The sequence below is a fragment of the Fonsecaea multimorphosa genome, assembly GCF_000836435.1.
Source record: "Fonsecaea multimorphosa CBS 102226 unplaced genomic scaffold supercont1.5, whole genome shotgun sequence".
Taxonomy (NCBI): Eukaryota; Fungi; Ascomycota; class Eurotiomycetes; order Chaetothyriales; family Herpotrichiellaceae; genus Fonsecaea; species Fonsecaea multimorphosa.
In genome coordinates this window covers 640,451-656,245 of record NW_015971639.1, presented here as the reverse complement: position 1 = coordinate 656,245, position 15,795 = coordinate 640,451, and the positions used below count along the sequence as shown (strand labels likewise).

The window sequence follows — 15,795 nt, the reverse complement described above, 5'->3', positions numbered from 1 at the left end:
TGTCCGGAAGCATTGGATGAGAGAGGATGTGTTCACATAACGTTTATCATGTTGTACATACCGACAGGGGAATGGATGGTAATCTATTGGAGTCCATATTTGACCGTGGATTTGGTAAGAAATCTGGTTCTAGCGACACGCCTGTGGTGTACATTTTCCGGCGGCCTTGTCATCAGTTCTGCACTTTCCAATGGGCAGAGATATGGATCTTGAAATGGTATTGCAAGCACAGACGAGTGAAGGGTGACAGGAAGGGTTGGGGTATAGAGTCACGATTACCAGATGACATGAACTTGTCTGGGGTTTTGGGTCAATTCGCAGCTCATCTTTGGGTTGTTGACTTCTGGCTCTCCAGGCCCCGGGTTTGCGCCATGGAACTACGGCCCGAATATCTGCTCGCATTTTCATGGAGAAACTGGTCGTTCGGAGCAGAGGCGGATATATAGAAGCCCCCAAGCTGGGGCTTCACAATGCAGATATGATGATTTCTTGGTTCTTCAGTCACATCGGTCGTCATTCTCGGATGCGACTATCCCGGTTCGGACTCGGCAAGGCTCTTGCCTTTATGCTTGTTTTTCTTCTTCTGTTTCTTCGCGGCTCGTGAGGCGAGGAGCTCGTCTAGATAACTGCCTGCACCACGTTTCCTGCTTGTTTTCGGCGGTATCGCTGGGGTGGTGCTGGGTTCTGGTGCATGGACAGTGCGGTCAGTTTCTCCTCCATGCGACTGACTGGGAGTAGAAATCGCGCCGGCTTTTTCAGACAAATGTTCCGTCTCCATCTGGTCTGTCTGCGGTGCCGATTTTGCGGCCGCGGCGTCATCACTCTCGACCGCTGCTTGCACGATATTGCCTTTCCGTTTCCTCTTTCCCACGCCTTTCGAGCGGGATTCTTCTTCGTCCGAGACCTCCTCACCCTTTACCCGCCTGGATGCCTGTATCTGTGGTCTCGGTCGAGCGCCTCCGGCACTGTGGTTGTGTGCATTGCCAGTTGTGGCTCGTCCTCCGCGTTGGTGGCCGCGCAGCAATTGCTTCCTCAAGAACGTCGTCGCGGGATCAGTGAAGCCCGGCGTCGCGGCAGTCGACGAGGTGGATTCTGTGGGAGGGTGGTATCCTATACCTCCCGTCTCGGAGTAGAGGTCTTTGTTCCGCAGGAATTCCCTTTCGAGATCTTCTTCGGCTTGGTCCTCCTTTTCGTCCTCGTCACGCCCGTCACCGGTGGTTGTTGTGCCGCGGAGCCATGATTTCGCCAGCCGCGCAGCCTCGGCGTGGAAAAGGAGGGCTTTGTTTGTGGCGATGTCGGCTTCTGATGCGCCTGCAATTGTGTGAGTCTTTGTTCTTAACGGTGCTTCACCGGCACCTTTCGAAAGAGCCATTTGGCGCGAAAGTACAATGGTTTTGTGGCTGTTGCTCTGCTTGAGGTTGGATTTGGTACTTTTTCGATTTGCGATGTTTGGAGAAGACGTGAGGATGCGGAAGGTTAGCCGATGGCTTGTTTGCGGGGAGATCGCCTAGCACGCATTCAGGTTACGGCCATGTTCAAATCGCTTTCATTTTCCCAACTTCGACGACACCAGAACTTCTCTCTCATCCTGGAAACTTGGCCGAAGATGGTAGCCGGAGACGCACAGTATATATTGAGCAGCCCGACTAACGACTAACGTCGTCAATCCTGTTGGTCACAGGCACCCTATGGATGATAGAGGAGAATCAGGCCTACTGGTGCTGTTGGGTTGACTTCTATCACCGTGACGGACAGACCGCAGTCAAAAGTCATCCAGGCGATCGTCAAGGCGAGTTCCATCGAGAAAGAAATTCCTTGACGAACTCCAGAGAGCCAAAATGGATGAAGTGCAACGATGGTCGGATAAGGGTACGAGATTCATATGATCAAATCATTGTATTGAATCCAGGAGGTCTCATTCACAACCCAATTGATCTAAGAGGGCGGACCGGAGCTGCCACATACCACCCACTGCCTGACTTTCTGACCTCCAAGATCCTCCCCTGTCTCTTCGGTTCACTGTGGACACCTTGGTCGCGAAACGGACACGACGCTGATCAGATGGGGTGCGGCGTCTTGTAAGATCGGAATTGCGTCGGGGCGATACAAGTGATGCTGACCGACTGCTACGGCTCCCACGAGACGATGACCGATCACCCTTGCCTCTGCCTGGAGAGGACATGATGCTGCTCTCACGGCTCTTCTTGCCTCGTGGAGATGTAACACCCTCAGGCTTCTCTTGACTGGGCGCCGGTGTGACACTGGCTGAGCGCTTACGCTTCTTTGGCGACGGTGTGACGGTCTCCTGACGACGCTTGCGCTTGTTTGGCGACGGCGTAATGGTCTCTGTCCTTATGGGCTTGAACCAAGGTTTGGTAGTCTTGGTCAGGATCAATATCGTCGGCGGCTTGTTCCTCTGCGGTCAAGGCTTCAAGACCTTGCCAGTGGCCAGGAGAATGGCTTTGGCTTGTTCATGCAACACTCTCTTGTATGTCAGACGGCTGGAACAACTCAGCCAAGATGGTAAGAGAGCCCACGGTCTGTAAAGGAGACTCTGCCTCGCTTTGAAACGATGTTCTCCCCCCTTTTGTCCATACGAACAGTGATTTTCAACGCAGCGGCCACCTCATCGTCATGAGCTCCCTTTCCTTCGCATACAAACCTCCCAGCACAAAGCTAATGCGCTCCAGCAGATGTCTGTATTGCACTGAACGTTGTGATAGCCTGGAGATGGATTTGATTGGATTTCGCGAGCACCGATTTGAGAGACCGCAGCCCCTTGTTCGCCTCATCTAGTCGCTGCGTGAGGCGATGGCTGATTGCCTCGAGCGCGCTCGCTTCTTTTGCGGCCGCTTCTTTCTTCTCCTCAAGGAGGGCACCTTCTTTCGACTTTGCTCGTCACGGTCCGCCTCATCCAACCCTCCCTAGCCCAACCTTATCGCCGCTGTTGGGAATTGGAAACTCGAATGCACCACCTGCGGGCGGTCTGACCGAGGGACTGTTGGTCTGTTTCTCGGCGCACGGTGCCCGGTGTGCGCATTCATCTTGAGAGCAGGATTGGTTCAGAAAGTCTGTGCAGGGAAGTCTTGCAGCCTGGTCAGGTCTCCGGAACCAAGGAGGCTTATGATATATATAGAGAGAGAGATAGGTGTGGGTGGGTAAAGGAGTTGGTGGGGAGATGGTCTCAGGAGAGAAGAGATGGAATGTTGAAGAGGGGACGAGGAGATATTTATAAGAAAGAGAACAAAGGCTATGTAGATACCCGCTTCACTCCAGTTTCAGCAGAGAGAAGACATTTGTCGCGGGTCGCGGTGCTGTCCTACTGTCTCACCTGTACCTACCCGCTCGCCGGGCATCAAACTTACCGCGATCTGATCTGCCCGCCAGAGCCCGCGGTATCTTTATTACATACGTCTCTTCAGAGCTTTTCACTTTGGGTAGTGAAGCTGCTCCCAGATCTGCACAGACACACGCCTGAAGTCAATCCTCACAGCCACATGGTCGCAGGCTCACCGCGGGAAGGACCGCGCGGCCGAACGGCTGGAGCGTCTGTGAAAGTTTGTCCTGGCGGGACTCCCGTGCTCCACCACAGTTTGTCCACATTGCATTCGATGCATTCTTACTAGCCAATATCGCGATATTAGTGATGAGTAGCGGAACAGGTTGACTAATAGACCGGGTTGCAGGCACGGAGTTGGCCAGTATGCCTTCAACCGTTACGGGACAGGGGAGTCCTTCAACTGGCGAAGAGCGTTGGAGTTTTGCCGACAACAAAGAGTCAGAATGGGAGAATGCTGTGGTATACACATACACATCAAAGAGGGTCAAGATGGTCGCTTTGGCAGGTAGAGGAATATACTCTTTGGTAGCACTAGCAATTGCCATATATATATCTTGAGGTCGATAACGCTGGTTGATTGATATGATTCGCACATTCCATGTAAATGCAATACCTCTTCAGATTATTAATGAGTAGATGCAATGCAACAAAGCCACTATTTCTGATGCCAGGACCCTTCTTGCTCTGCCATCACCTCCAACCCCTAACTCCTCCTAGTCTTGTACAGACTGGGTATCCGACCAAAGGTCTATCCTGTGGAACGCTTTTAATGGCCGGGATAGTAATGACGGAACACTTCCAACCCGATAGCAACGCCGATCTGGGTGATGCCAATGGCCAACGTAATCTTCCCGTCGGTGGTCACTCGGCCTGTGCTGCAAATGACAGGTAGAGAGGAGGTTGGAAGAGTCAAGTTGAATGCGGCTTCAGCCACCTTGGTAATGGCGGTACCTAGGAAGCAGTCAGAGACCGGAACTGATGATGTGTGTTGGGGACAAAGCTGTGGGAAAGATCTACCGTTCATGTACATGGTTTGGAGAAATCTGAACAGCCGCGTAGCGTGTATAGGTGTTCTGGAGCAGATTCTGGCTTTGTGACTTGGGTGAGAACTTGGTCATATGCTGTGTTGTCTGAATTAACCCTTTCTCTCACAGGGGGATCTTCGACAACTATATGCTTCGAAGAGGTCACAGAGCTGGTACGACCCAGGATCCGGTTCATGGTCAAGTACAGACCGTAGTCTTCAGACAGAATCGAGAATAGAAGTGTTGAGGATTGAGGATTGAGGATTAATGAGCTGGCGGCGAGGATGGTCGACAAGGCTGCGAGCCCGCGAGGCTGTACGAGGATTGCTCGCTAGAAGCGAATGTCACAACACAATTACGCACCAGGACAAGTGTCGGCCCCTCCGGATGAGGCATCGGTAGTACGTTTCGCTGATGAAGTGAGCGATGTAGGAACACAGATGACGATCATGGAGTTCAAAGGGATCCTCAAACCGTGGTCAATGAATCCTCAGGGGAACGGGCATGAGGTGTGGGTTTAGGGTTGAATCCTGAAAATCGAAGGCCAGGGGAGACCAGCGCCCGATCCTCAAAAGCAGGAGACATAAAGCACAATGCAGCCGCCGGTGTCATTGGTCCTTCGTCGTCTTCTTGCATCCTCGGCGGTGTGTATCTGGAGTTGTCTGGTGAGGATTTTGTGGGTGAGGATTGACTAGTGCCAGAAAGGGATTAGTGAGGATTGCGGGTGAGGATGCACTAGTGCTAGGAAGGGATTAGTGAGGATCGGCCCCTCACTGGCAGCCTTCAGGCACCCACAAGTCAGTCACTGCTTGAGGATCAGTGCTATGTGTTAGTTGCGAGGGGCACTTTGGGCACGGGGGTCTCTATAGCCTTAGCCAGAGTCCATTAAATTCTTAGGTACTCTCTTTCTCCTCACTATGAGACCGGATGCCATCGCTACATACTATCTCGTATGCATCAAGCTTGGGAGTAGATCTTCTCCGCGGGGCTGCTCTGCTGCACCACCTTGACAGTTTTCTTGGTGAGGCAAACAATGGCCTACGATGAAATCCTCTACTGGAGGGACTATGACATTGACAGTGTTAAAGAAGCACCTCGTTTTCAATACCAGGAAATATTTGAAGAGTAGGTATTCAACTCTGTTTTCGCCGCATTCTCTGACACGGAGCAGCAACCGCGTTTACAGAGGGACTACAACCGGTGGTGGTATCTTCAATGACGCAGATCCCGATCAGGACGTAACGGCTGGTTTGCAGAATATTGCATTCTCGGTCGAGAAGAATCGGCCCAGTCAAGAAATCTTGGTTCGCGTTCACAGTCCCACCTTGCGATTCTTGCTCTTAGAAGCCCTTCGTTCCGCCGAGTTGAATGGGCCCAGCGCCCTCGACCATGTCCTCACTCTCGATCTTCCTACACTGCTCCAGAACTACACGGCTCTCAGATCACTCTTCGAGAGAGAAGCGGCCCAAAGGCCGAAAAATTGGAGCCTATTGGAGCTACGCCTTCTGGCCTGTGATTTTTTGTTGGACCGATCAATCTATGTCGGCTGCTTCGACTTGGACCTTCTCCACAGCCGTGGTCTCCTCTCCTACGCTCACTGGAATGACATGCAACAATGGGAATTCGAAAATGATCTCGCTTACCTTGACCGTCTTCTAAGTCTCTCTGTGGAACCTGTGGCCACAGAACGGTGGAGAGATCATCCTCCCGCAGGCTCTGAGGGTCAAGAATCCGCCTTGACACTCGCTATCAAAAGTGGTGATATCAATTCAATTCAAGGCCTGCTTGAAGACACCCAAGTCAGAGTCGCCGCTTACGATTTATCTGCAAGTTTAGCAGCAGATCACTTGGACATCTTCTGGTTGTTGCTTGCACATGGAGTAGAGCTGGAAGATTCAGATTTTGTCGACCAATCAATTCGCGAGCAGCCCATCGATGTAGCTGCCAAACGAGGGCATCTTCAGGCTGTTCAAGCTCTCGCAATGCGTGGTGCGGACGTCTTCAGCTCCCGGACTATAGCTGCTGCCGCTGCGGAAGGCCATGAGCATGTCGTCCGCTACTTGCTCTCACTTCTTCCAAGACATTTTGTCAGCTTCACGGATATTGCATTGGCTACCGCGATCAAAAACGGCCATCTAGTTATTGTTTTGCTCCTTCTTGACCAACCTTCACGGGTTTTGGAGACTCAGCATCTTCAATTCGCGGTTAAGCATGGTCACGTCGAGATTGCCCAAGTTCTATTCGAACGTCTTCTCAGCGAATCCGAAGGCCTCATGACCTGGGAAGACATCTATCAGAGTACAATACCTTACGAAACCCTTTTAGGAGGCGCTGCACGCCGGGGCCACATCCCAATGGTGCGTTGGCTCCTGCAGTTGAATGCACCACTCCACCCCCACGAAAAGGATTCCGTGCTACGAGTCGCGATACGAAGTGGCGATTTTAATCTGGTCAAAGAAGTGTGGAATATCATTCCAAAGTCCAAGGTCTTCCACATTGGGAAGGGGTCCTTAATAGATTCAACACCAGACCGATGGTATCAGACTTGGGAATCCGAGACTCGCAATCTTTCGTCCTTCAACAGACCGGCATTGGATTCACAGCGAGTTGAATCTGCTCTCGTGGAATCATTGCAAGACACTCATTTGGACTTCTTGCTGAAGAGTCGATTGCTTCAAGTAACCACGGCATTCCGAAATTTTGCTCAAAATTATTGCGATTACCGAGACATCTCCAAATGGGGATTTGCAGCAATTAGAAAGATCAACAAGAATCGCTTGCCGACGAGCTTCAAAGAAATCGTCTGCTGCCTTCAGCTCACCCGAGCCATGCAGGATGCTGGCATTGCTGTTGGCTTTGACAATGAATTCAAGGGAATATGCACAACAGAAGAGTGAGTTCCGCTATGAAGACCCCTCTGTCAATACTTTATCCACTCTCGCATTAAAGAATGTTGGTGCATGATTAACCATTTACCAGGTTCATTGCCGATCTCAGCCGGTGGCGAAAATATGTACCAATCAAACAACAGCCACTTTTTGATGAAATCGCCTCAACTGTCTGGGGTTACTCTCCGATTGATCCTGAGAACATCGACTTTACATACCCTCCTCAAGAAGACATCTTGTGTTTCAGACAGCACTTGTGCCCGCTTATCGAGAAACTTGCGACGGCTACTCAACGCTTGGACAGTTCGTCTTCTAGCGGTCGAAGGCTAGCGGCGATCCACCAACAGTACTCGTTGACAGAAAGTCACCAATTCACTCCACTCGACTCGAATGACCCAACCCTTCAATCTCAGACTGATGGACAGCCTAGAGATTGGAATGCAGAGCGCACTCGACGAATAGAGTTGAGAGATACTAAGGATTTGTCACCGGATCTTGAGTTTCTTCTTTGGGGACCTGTCTTCACCATCCTCGTGGCCTTTCTACTGCGTAAGTCTACCAAGAACCATAGGAGGTGCTGCAAACATAGGTATCTGAGTAGGCAGGCTCCCGTCTGGCAAGCTCAGCTCTACTGGCATTGGATTCAGCGCTGGCCTTGCAACCTTCCACGCCTACAATCCCAGACTAACACTTTCTAGTGTGGCGGTTCGGCGCTGCTGCTATCCTTACAGTTCCTACTATCCCAACACTGCCAGGCACACTGCGCAGCACGGCTCAAATTCTGAAATTAACCTGCGCATATCTCTCCCTTTATCTTCGCCTGAAATGGTCGGACACAAATAGCAGTTTGTCTGGAGGGTTCCCAACAGGTAACCTGTCAACAACAATTACAGCCAACCTACAGCCAGCTTGTGTTCAGTGGGACGACACACCCCAAGATTTGGGAACGCTTGATCTCAGCGATCTCCCAAGTTTAGGCACTATGTCTCCATTCGACTTCGAGTTGTTCCCTTCGTCCAGTGGTGCACAGTCCCCTGATACATTTTGTTCGCCATTGACAGTTCCAACCTCTACAGACCCAGCGTCAACTATGATTGGACTGCCATCCTTCGATGAAAGGGGACCGGACTTCCCAGAGCCTCTGCGACCCACAACCTTCCGCTGCCTCGGCTGCCGGGAGATATTCTCGACGCGGAGCAATCGAAACAGGCATTTCAAATACAAGTGTCCAACCGGAAAACAAGAAAAGGTATCCTGCCGCAACGACGGATGTACATACGTGGGCCGAACCGATAACCGGGATCGCCACGAGAACTCTTGCAAATTCCGACCTGGATTAGAGGTGAGAAGGGAATAGCCCTTGGCTTGATCCTTTTGTATCATGACATGTGACGGATGTCTTTCATAGTTGTTTACCTAGGTATGGATGATCTACCTTAAATGCATCTCGCGCAACTGAAAGGTTTCAGAATGTGGAACTTCACCTTCACCTTAGCCACGGACTGACACCAAGTAAAGCCTTTTGATGTTGTCAGCAAGGCCAGTCTCCGCTTCATCCCCCCTTGTTCTACAATCTAGTTCGTGATCTTGGAAAGGAAAGTACGTGGACGTCGTCGACGACTCGGAGTTTTCCAATCTCGACAAACCTGCCACAACAAGAAACTCGGGGCTGGCACAGGCTCAAGAGGCCTAATTTGGAATTGGGACAACCTCCAAGCACGCCCGTTGAAGCTGCAGTGTGATTGGCGCGTATTTGACCGACAAGATTGAGCATCTTGCTTCCAATCCAGTTCCTGGCACGTCAATCCTGCGAAACACAGCAACGCTGAGGTTGCATTGGCTAATGCACACAAGATGACCTGTCGATCATGGACCCTATGAGAGGCCTGAGAAGCTTCCTGCGGCCCAGGTACCGCGGGTATAAAGCTGTGAGGAGGGCGACCAGCTAGTGGGCTGACAATATAAAGGGAACAGACACAAGCTCGTCACCCAGATGCCAAAGTCAGGTCAACTACACTCCTAAAGGTACTTCCTTCTCTCCCTACAATCCCCTCTGTATAACCTCCCACTATGGTTTGTCTTACAACGTCCTTGCTGCTCAGCAGCGCTTTCACTGCTGTCTCCGCCTACATCAAATACTCGACTGTGACAGGCTACTTCCTGCAAGACGACAACTCGACCAATGCCACCACGTTTGACTACGTAAGTGAAGCAAGACCACCTTCAGCTTAGGAAGAACGAGAAAGAGAGAGTAATAGGAAATCCCCTCCTAACGACCCCTCTATTCCAGACCGCCACCAACTTTGGCCTCATCAACCAAAGCTACCCAACCGATCCCTCCGACGCTGCCTCGTTGACCCAATGGCAGCGGTTCGCCCTGGTCATTGCCAATCTGACCAAGACCGCGCCCTCTAATGTGCAATACAAACTGCTTTTTATGGGCCGACATGGCGAAGGCTGGCACAACGCCGCCGAATCTTACTACGGCACTCCCGCCTGGAACTGCTACTGGTCCCTTCTCGACGGCAACGCCACAGCGACATGGGACGACGCCCACTTGACGAACAACGGGATTGCTCAAGCCCTTGTCGCCAACAAGTTCTGGCTGTCTCGCATTCAAGAACAGAAGATCCCGACGCCGCAGAAGTACTATGTTTCGCCCTTGTACCGGTGCCTGTCGACCGCGAATCTGACCTTCTCTGGCCTCCCACTGCCACCAAATGAACCCTTCATCCCGACCATCAAAGCCCTGCTGAGAGAGTCCATCTCCGAGCATACTTGCGACCGCCGCTCCAACAAGACATTCATCCACTCCCAGTTCCCTACGTACAAGTTCGAGCCCGGCTTCCCGGAGACGGATCAGCTCTGGACCGGCGTCACAGCAGAGACCGACTCGGCCCAAGACGCGAGATCCCTGACATTGCTCAACAACATCTTCTCGACGGACAATTCGACCTACCTGTCGTTCACCTCGCACTCTGGAGAGCTCGGCTCGATTTTGAGAGTGGTCGGGCACCGAGACTTTTCTCTCAACACGGGTGCCGTCATCCCAGTGCTGGTCAAGGCCGAGACGATCGCAGGAGTGAGCACGATCTCCACACAAGCTTGGACGCCCAGCCCGCACTGCACGGTGCCGCCCGTCACCAGTATTAGTACGGCCACGAACGGAGGGTGTGTCTGTCCGAACAGTGCGGCGCCGGTGACGACGACGTTGCCTCCATTTCCGGCGAGCACTTGATTTGGCTGACCTGCAAGGTGCCTGGAACAAGTTGGAGCGCTCCTCTGCCCAAGTCAGCGAGTTGCTACTCTTGGTGGACTGGAAGCTGGGTTGAGAGAGGAACACAGGGTATGGACAACATCCAGATGGAGAGCCAATCAGTATAGATTGTAATAGTCGAAATAATCAGGCGATGAGAAGGGCTCTAATATCTGCACTCGGCTTCTCTCCTGAAATCATTTCGCTCATGACCATCCCCGTCCCCAGACTCAGGCTGATACCCCACGGACCGTGCCCCGATGCTATCCAGACACTGCCACCACCGGCACCGGGTCGCAGACCCAGATAGTGGTCTGGTATTTTCCCCAGAACGGGAACCCCCCTCTGACTGACAGGGCGGAAACAGAGACCTTCCCTGACCGTTTCGAGGTCGTCCTGGTTCACTTCGTCACCCTCGTTCGCCAGACCCGTCAACTGCATGGTCGTCCTGCGCAGCGACTTGATACTCTCCGGATCGATCATAGCTTTGACGTCGCTTGCCAGTTCGGGTAGTGGGAGCGAACCGTCATTCAACCCGCCCAGCCAGATCTCCGTCTCGCCGTTGCGCGCGAGCCGCGCGAACGCTTCCGTCGCGTATGACCAGTGCCGGCTGGGGGAACAGTAGATCGCGTAGCAGAGCCAGTTCTCCGCCCCGCCGCCCAGGTTTCGCTTCGCGGCGTCGATGAACGGCGTCTTATATCGCGGGGATTTGACCACGAGGCTGTGGCCCGCCAATGGCTCGATGGGGACCTGCAGCTTACTTTGGGGGAACAGCGTCTTGAAGACTCTGGGTGTCCACGCGCCCGCGGAGATGAGGATGTCCTTACATTCGAGCTCGTCGCTTGCATTGACTTCCTCGGTGGTGCTGCTTGTCACGGATTGCAGTTTGATCGCCCTTAGAGCCCCGTCTTCGTTGGTAATGATGCCCGTGGCCTCGGTCGAGAGGCGGACCTGGACGCCTCTCTTCTTGCACTCGTCGAGCAGGAACTCGCACAGCTCGCGCGGCTCGATCTGCGCGGTGGTCTCTGGTCCGGACATCGTTTCGAGCGTCCCGCCCGGCTGGGGTGTCCATACGGCGGGCGATCCGTCCGGGTTGAGCATGTCGCCCTGGCGGCCACCACTTCCGCCGTTCGCTTCAGAACTCACCGACCCCGCCCCCGCCGCCGCTTCGGCTCGACTCGTCCCTTCACGCAACCAATCCTCCCCCTTCCCTTTGCGCCCCTTCCTCGCCGCCGCGCGCTCATCCACGCTCAGATTGTACGTGTGACTCCCCGCGTACCCCCACCTGCGCGACCCACTATGCTTCTCGGCCAGCTCGCGATGCAGGCGGAACGAGAGCGCGCCCAGTGCCGCCACAGACGGGCTGAACCAGTCTGCCGCGAGGAACCCGCCCGCAAAGCCACTCGCCGAGAGGAGCAGCGAGGGCGCGGAGTCGACGATGTGGATTATCGACGTCGACGACGATGACGACGATGCCCGCGCCAGAGAGAGGTAATATGCCGTCGAGAGGCCGATGATGCCGCCACCGAGGATCACCGTGGACATTCTTTTGGGTCTTTGATGGATGGCCTCAACTAATCTATTAGATTGTTGCTCTCGTTGGATATATCAAGTCAAAGCCGTTGGTTAGCGGAGGGATCCAAGACGGAAGCTTCTTGACGTAGCGCTGATATAAAATTTGTCTTTTTCCACGTGCTGCACGCATGTGTATCATATGTACCTACCATGCAAGGGATCGACGCGCTTGGCTCGAAAACCTGTCCATTCGCCTTGTCGCAGATCTCCGCCTCCAGGGGTTCTATACCCAGATATCCGCGTTATGTAATTATTCATTACAATTCGAAAAGTAAGAGGCAACTCCAGTGGCTGAATTTCCTACAAACTTGTCCCTTTGTCCCTTCCCAGTAGATCGTTATTTCAAAGATACAATACACAGTATTGACAACTACGCTACAGGCGACGCCACCAGATCTATGGAGAATAGGCGAGCAATGTAACTCGAGCAGACAGAGTCGCACTCTGGGCAGTAGTCGATGAGTGTCTCGAATGAGTCGAATTTATCGAATTGGAGGTGTTAGCGGTCGTGTGAGGCAGGGCTTGGATTGCTGCCACGGTCTGCGCAATGGTCACGGCCAAAGAAGCCGTCGCAAGCACAATACCGATCCCTCCCACGATTAACACGAGCCAGAACGTGTACCACTGGGGACTCAAGATGAGTAAAAACTGCTCGGAGCTCACGTGCGACTCACCCCGAGCGTGCCGCTTTTATAACCACTCACCCTCCCTCTCACCTTCGCACTCTCCTCGCTCCCTTCACACTCACCCTTCATCCTGGCCCTACTCTACCGTATATAGCGCCAGCCAGGAGCTAAAATTGGCGGCGCGTCGCCCGTTCCCTCTTTGACGTCTTTTCGACCTTCGACCACTTTCTCGTCCCTATCTCTCGTTCTGACAGAGACTTCCCTCCTTACTAATGGAGTACAAAACCCCCCCTCCCGGCCCTCTCGGGCTACCAGCTTTCCTCCTTCACTTCCTCTAGATACGCAAGGATGTCAGAGGCATTGATAACGGAATCTTTCTCATCAAGGAATACAATGCATCGGTGGTTGAGAATATCCTCTTTCCATAAGATAATTTTGGACCAGAAAAATGTACGAGATAGCGTATGAGCGACTCCTACGTACTTGGACCCGACATACCACAGTGGCCATTCATTGGCGGATCTCGGCCGGCGAACTATCTAATGCCTATTGTCAGCATTGCAGAGTGGCTACGGAGAAGGATAGAGAACGCACAAAGTTGTACGGATGCATGATGCTCGCGAGGAAGCACAGATAAGCTAGGAGGTGAGTGCTTGTGCAGAAGCAAAGTTGAAAAGGTGGGTTCTGTCATCAAGGACGTACTCAATGTGTCAACATTGTGATCCAGGCCCGTGCCTCGAGGATGCGGTGGCATGCGGATTACTGTATGGAGGTTGAACCACCACACATCGGTTTGCTTCCATCTCATAGCTGTCAGGATCATCATTGGCGAACACCGGAGCGAGGTGAGCTCCCCGCCATTGTCTTAGGCCATATGCCTATCGCCTAGTCGGGTGGTGTGATGACTGATCCTCTTCGCAAATCGGAACGTACATTACACGTATTCCACACCGTCCTTGTACCTAAGCGTAAATTCTTTGCGGTTCGTGAACATCACAGCCCGAATGGCTTCGACTACAGCTTCGAGCACTGCAAGTCTCGGAAATAGGCCAGAGCCAGGACTAGGTGGAAAAACTAGTTGGTGGATATGTCCACGCTTCAGCTGAGCCACAGTCTGGAGATGAGGAGGAGAGGTCGGAGTGTCAAAAGATCACGGGTCATTTCATCAAACATCTCTGAGAAGTGCAGTAGCAAGTGGTGAGTTCTCACCGTCTTTATGCAAGGCGGTTTGTGCCTGCACTACTGAGCATTGTTTGGAAAGAGTAGGTGCATAAAGAGGCGGCTTGATATGAGCTGAAATGCGGGGGAAGCTACTGATCAAATCATCCACCAAGTACCTACTTATGCGGCTAATTTTGGCCGTGATGAAGGGTACCTACTAGCGCGCCAATCTCAGATGAAAATGGAGCATATGCTAAGAGGTGACGTTGGTCACTTTTCGCAAAGGATGGAAAATAAATGTACGAATTCAAGCTTGATGGTAGAGGAGAGATCACGCTCTCAAGAAAGCTGGGGCATCCCTCTTGATTTGTGGTACGTACGTATCTAACTGGAGATTTGGTATTCTATCCTTCTGGATCCCACTCAGCCAGGAAACGGTCTAGGTTCCTAAGAACTGGCCTTTGACATGTCTTCCGGAAGCGGTTCGGTATCGATAGAGTTGACCTCGAGGCCTTTCGGGACGGCATCTGCCCCGGTATATGTGCTGCGCACCACGACTGAGCCCGTGAACTGTAAGATTATTTTGAAATCATTCGACTCGGGATTCAAGGAGAACTTGTCGTCGTCCCAACTGTAGCGAAGAGAGACGCCCGTGTGATTATCATTCACGTCAAGGACAATCTGAATAGTATTATCACCTGCGATTTTCTAATAGTTAATCAACATGTCCCATTCCAAAGGAGGGCAACAGATGAAGTAAAGTTGAGAGATTTAGCATGGGAATGGAAAACGAGGCTCTAGAAAATCCGTAGGAAAAGCAAGTGTTCCAAGGGAAAGAATATCAGCAGAATATGAGGGGAAAAAATTATCGTAGATGGGTGACTTACCTATCACCGTAGTGTTGTATCTGACTTGTGTGTTAGGTGCTAATTCTCGAGGTTGGCTGATACTGCTGGACCAGAGCTGATTTACGGGTGATTTGTTCGTAAACCAAATCTTGATGTTGCGTTGCGCCATAGTAAGAGCTGTTGGATCGAGTATGATTCGAATGATTGATCACGACAGATGTTCGCGTTACCCAAATTCGCTGCCAAAGAGATGTAGGATGACTTGTTGGGGTTTACGGAGATCAAGGATGATGCGAGCTAATAACTTTTATAGAGGATCGGGAAATATTTCTTGTGGTACGCTCTTCCTTCAGGCTTACGAAGAATGAATTCTTGAGCAGTCATGCGACCCTGGCTTGAAGTGGTCTGGACCGATCTCGATGGCACGAATGTAATGAGTTCGTGGATGCACGGGCTCATGTAGGTTTCAGTCGTGCAAGTGATGGACACTTCAATACCTGGGATAAATATTCCATTAAAGGAGCGTGGGTCGTTGAGTTCACGTATCGCGTACGTATCTACTGCCGGGGTACTTTTGCAGCCTCTTCTAGACCTTGGCCACACAGTTGATGGCTGGCACTTACACCGCCTGAGCATAAGTCTTCGTGAATTCTTGCTTTGTAGGCCAGAAGCATTTGATCAACATACAAGATGCGAAATCTTCGATGGTTAAAGCTAGCGGTACGGAGCTCTCCGTAGCGACCGGCCTCGTAGACATTTGTGAAAAGCCTGACCGCCCATTTGTGTACGGCTGGTCCATACGACTCGTGCATTCCAAGGTTGCCAGCTATCAAATCGAGTGAGGCAGACGATCGGGGAAGCGGCAAGTCAATGCAAGAGCAGAATAGGCTGTTGTTGAGAAGAGTCAGACAAGGCAAGCACTGCTCGCTTGATTGAGAAAGCTACCTAGTACACAACAAAGTTCGGCATATTATGGGCGGGAGCTGAACTGACACACTAGAACTCGGCAAGCCTCGTCAAATTGACTTTTGATTGAAAAGAGGAACAGGTCCTGGATAACATCCAATGTACTGCTC

General features: G+C 52.1%; 5 protein-coding genes across 5 annotated transcripts; 2 read left to right on the top strand and 3 right to left on the bottom strand.

Moving 5' to 3' along the window:
- Positions 1 to 529: 529 nt before the first annotated feature.
- Positions 530 to 1,372, bottom strand: Z520_03447 (uncharacterized protein; the record flags this gene model as incomplete). The annotated part of the gene is made up of 1 exon (XM_016773958.1): positions 530 to 1,372. The coding sequence occupies one exon, from the start codon at positions 1,370 to 1,372 to the stop codon at positions 530 to 532; it is 843 nt and encodes a 280-aa protein (XP_016634904.1).
- Positions 1,373 to 5,398: 4,026 nt separating this feature from the next.
- On the top strand, positions 5,399 to 7,262 carry Z520_03446 (uncharacterized protein; the record flags this gene model as incomplete). Its single annotated transcript, XM_016773957.1, has 2 exons — positions 5,399 to 5,490; positions 5,537 to 7,262. The coding sequence occupies 2 exons, from the start codon at positions 5,399 to 5,401 to the stop codon at positions 7,260 to 7,262; spliced, it is 1,818 nt and encodes a 605-aa protein (XP_016634903.1).
- A 2,061-nt stretch (positions 7,263 to 9,323) lies between these two features.
- Positions 9,324 to 10,491, top strand: Z520_03445 (uncharacterized protein; the record flags this gene model as incomplete). The annotated part of the gene is made up of 2 exons (XM_016773956.1): positions 9,324 to 9,455; positions 9,544 to 10,491. 2 exons carry the CDS (start codon positions 9,324 to 9,326, stop codon positions 10,489 to 10,491), a joined length of 1,080 nt encoding a protein of 359 aa, XP_016634902.1.
- A 165-nt stretch (positions 10,492 to 10,656) lies between these two features.
- Z520_03444 (uncharacterized protein) lies at positions 10,657 to 12,054 on the bottom strand (the record flags this gene model as incomplete). Its single annotated transcript, XM_016773955.1, has 1 exon — positions 10,657 to 12,054. One exon carries the CDS (start codon positions 12,052 to 12,054, stop codon positions 10,657 to 10,659), a length of 1,398 nt encoding a protein of 465 aa, XP_016634901.1.
- Positions 12,055 to 14,318: 2,264 nt separating this feature from the next.
- Positions 14,319 to 14,888, bottom strand: Z520_03443 (uncharacterized protein; the record flags this gene model as incomplete). The annotated part of the gene is made up of 2 exons (XM_016773954.1): positions 14,319 to 14,569; positions 14,759 to 14,888. The coding sequence occupies 2 exons, from the start codon at positions 14,886 to 14,888 to the stop codon at positions 14,319 to 14,321; spliced, it is 381 nt and encodes a 126-aa protein (XP_016634900.1).
- Positions 14,889 to 15,795: the final 907 nt, after the last annotated feature.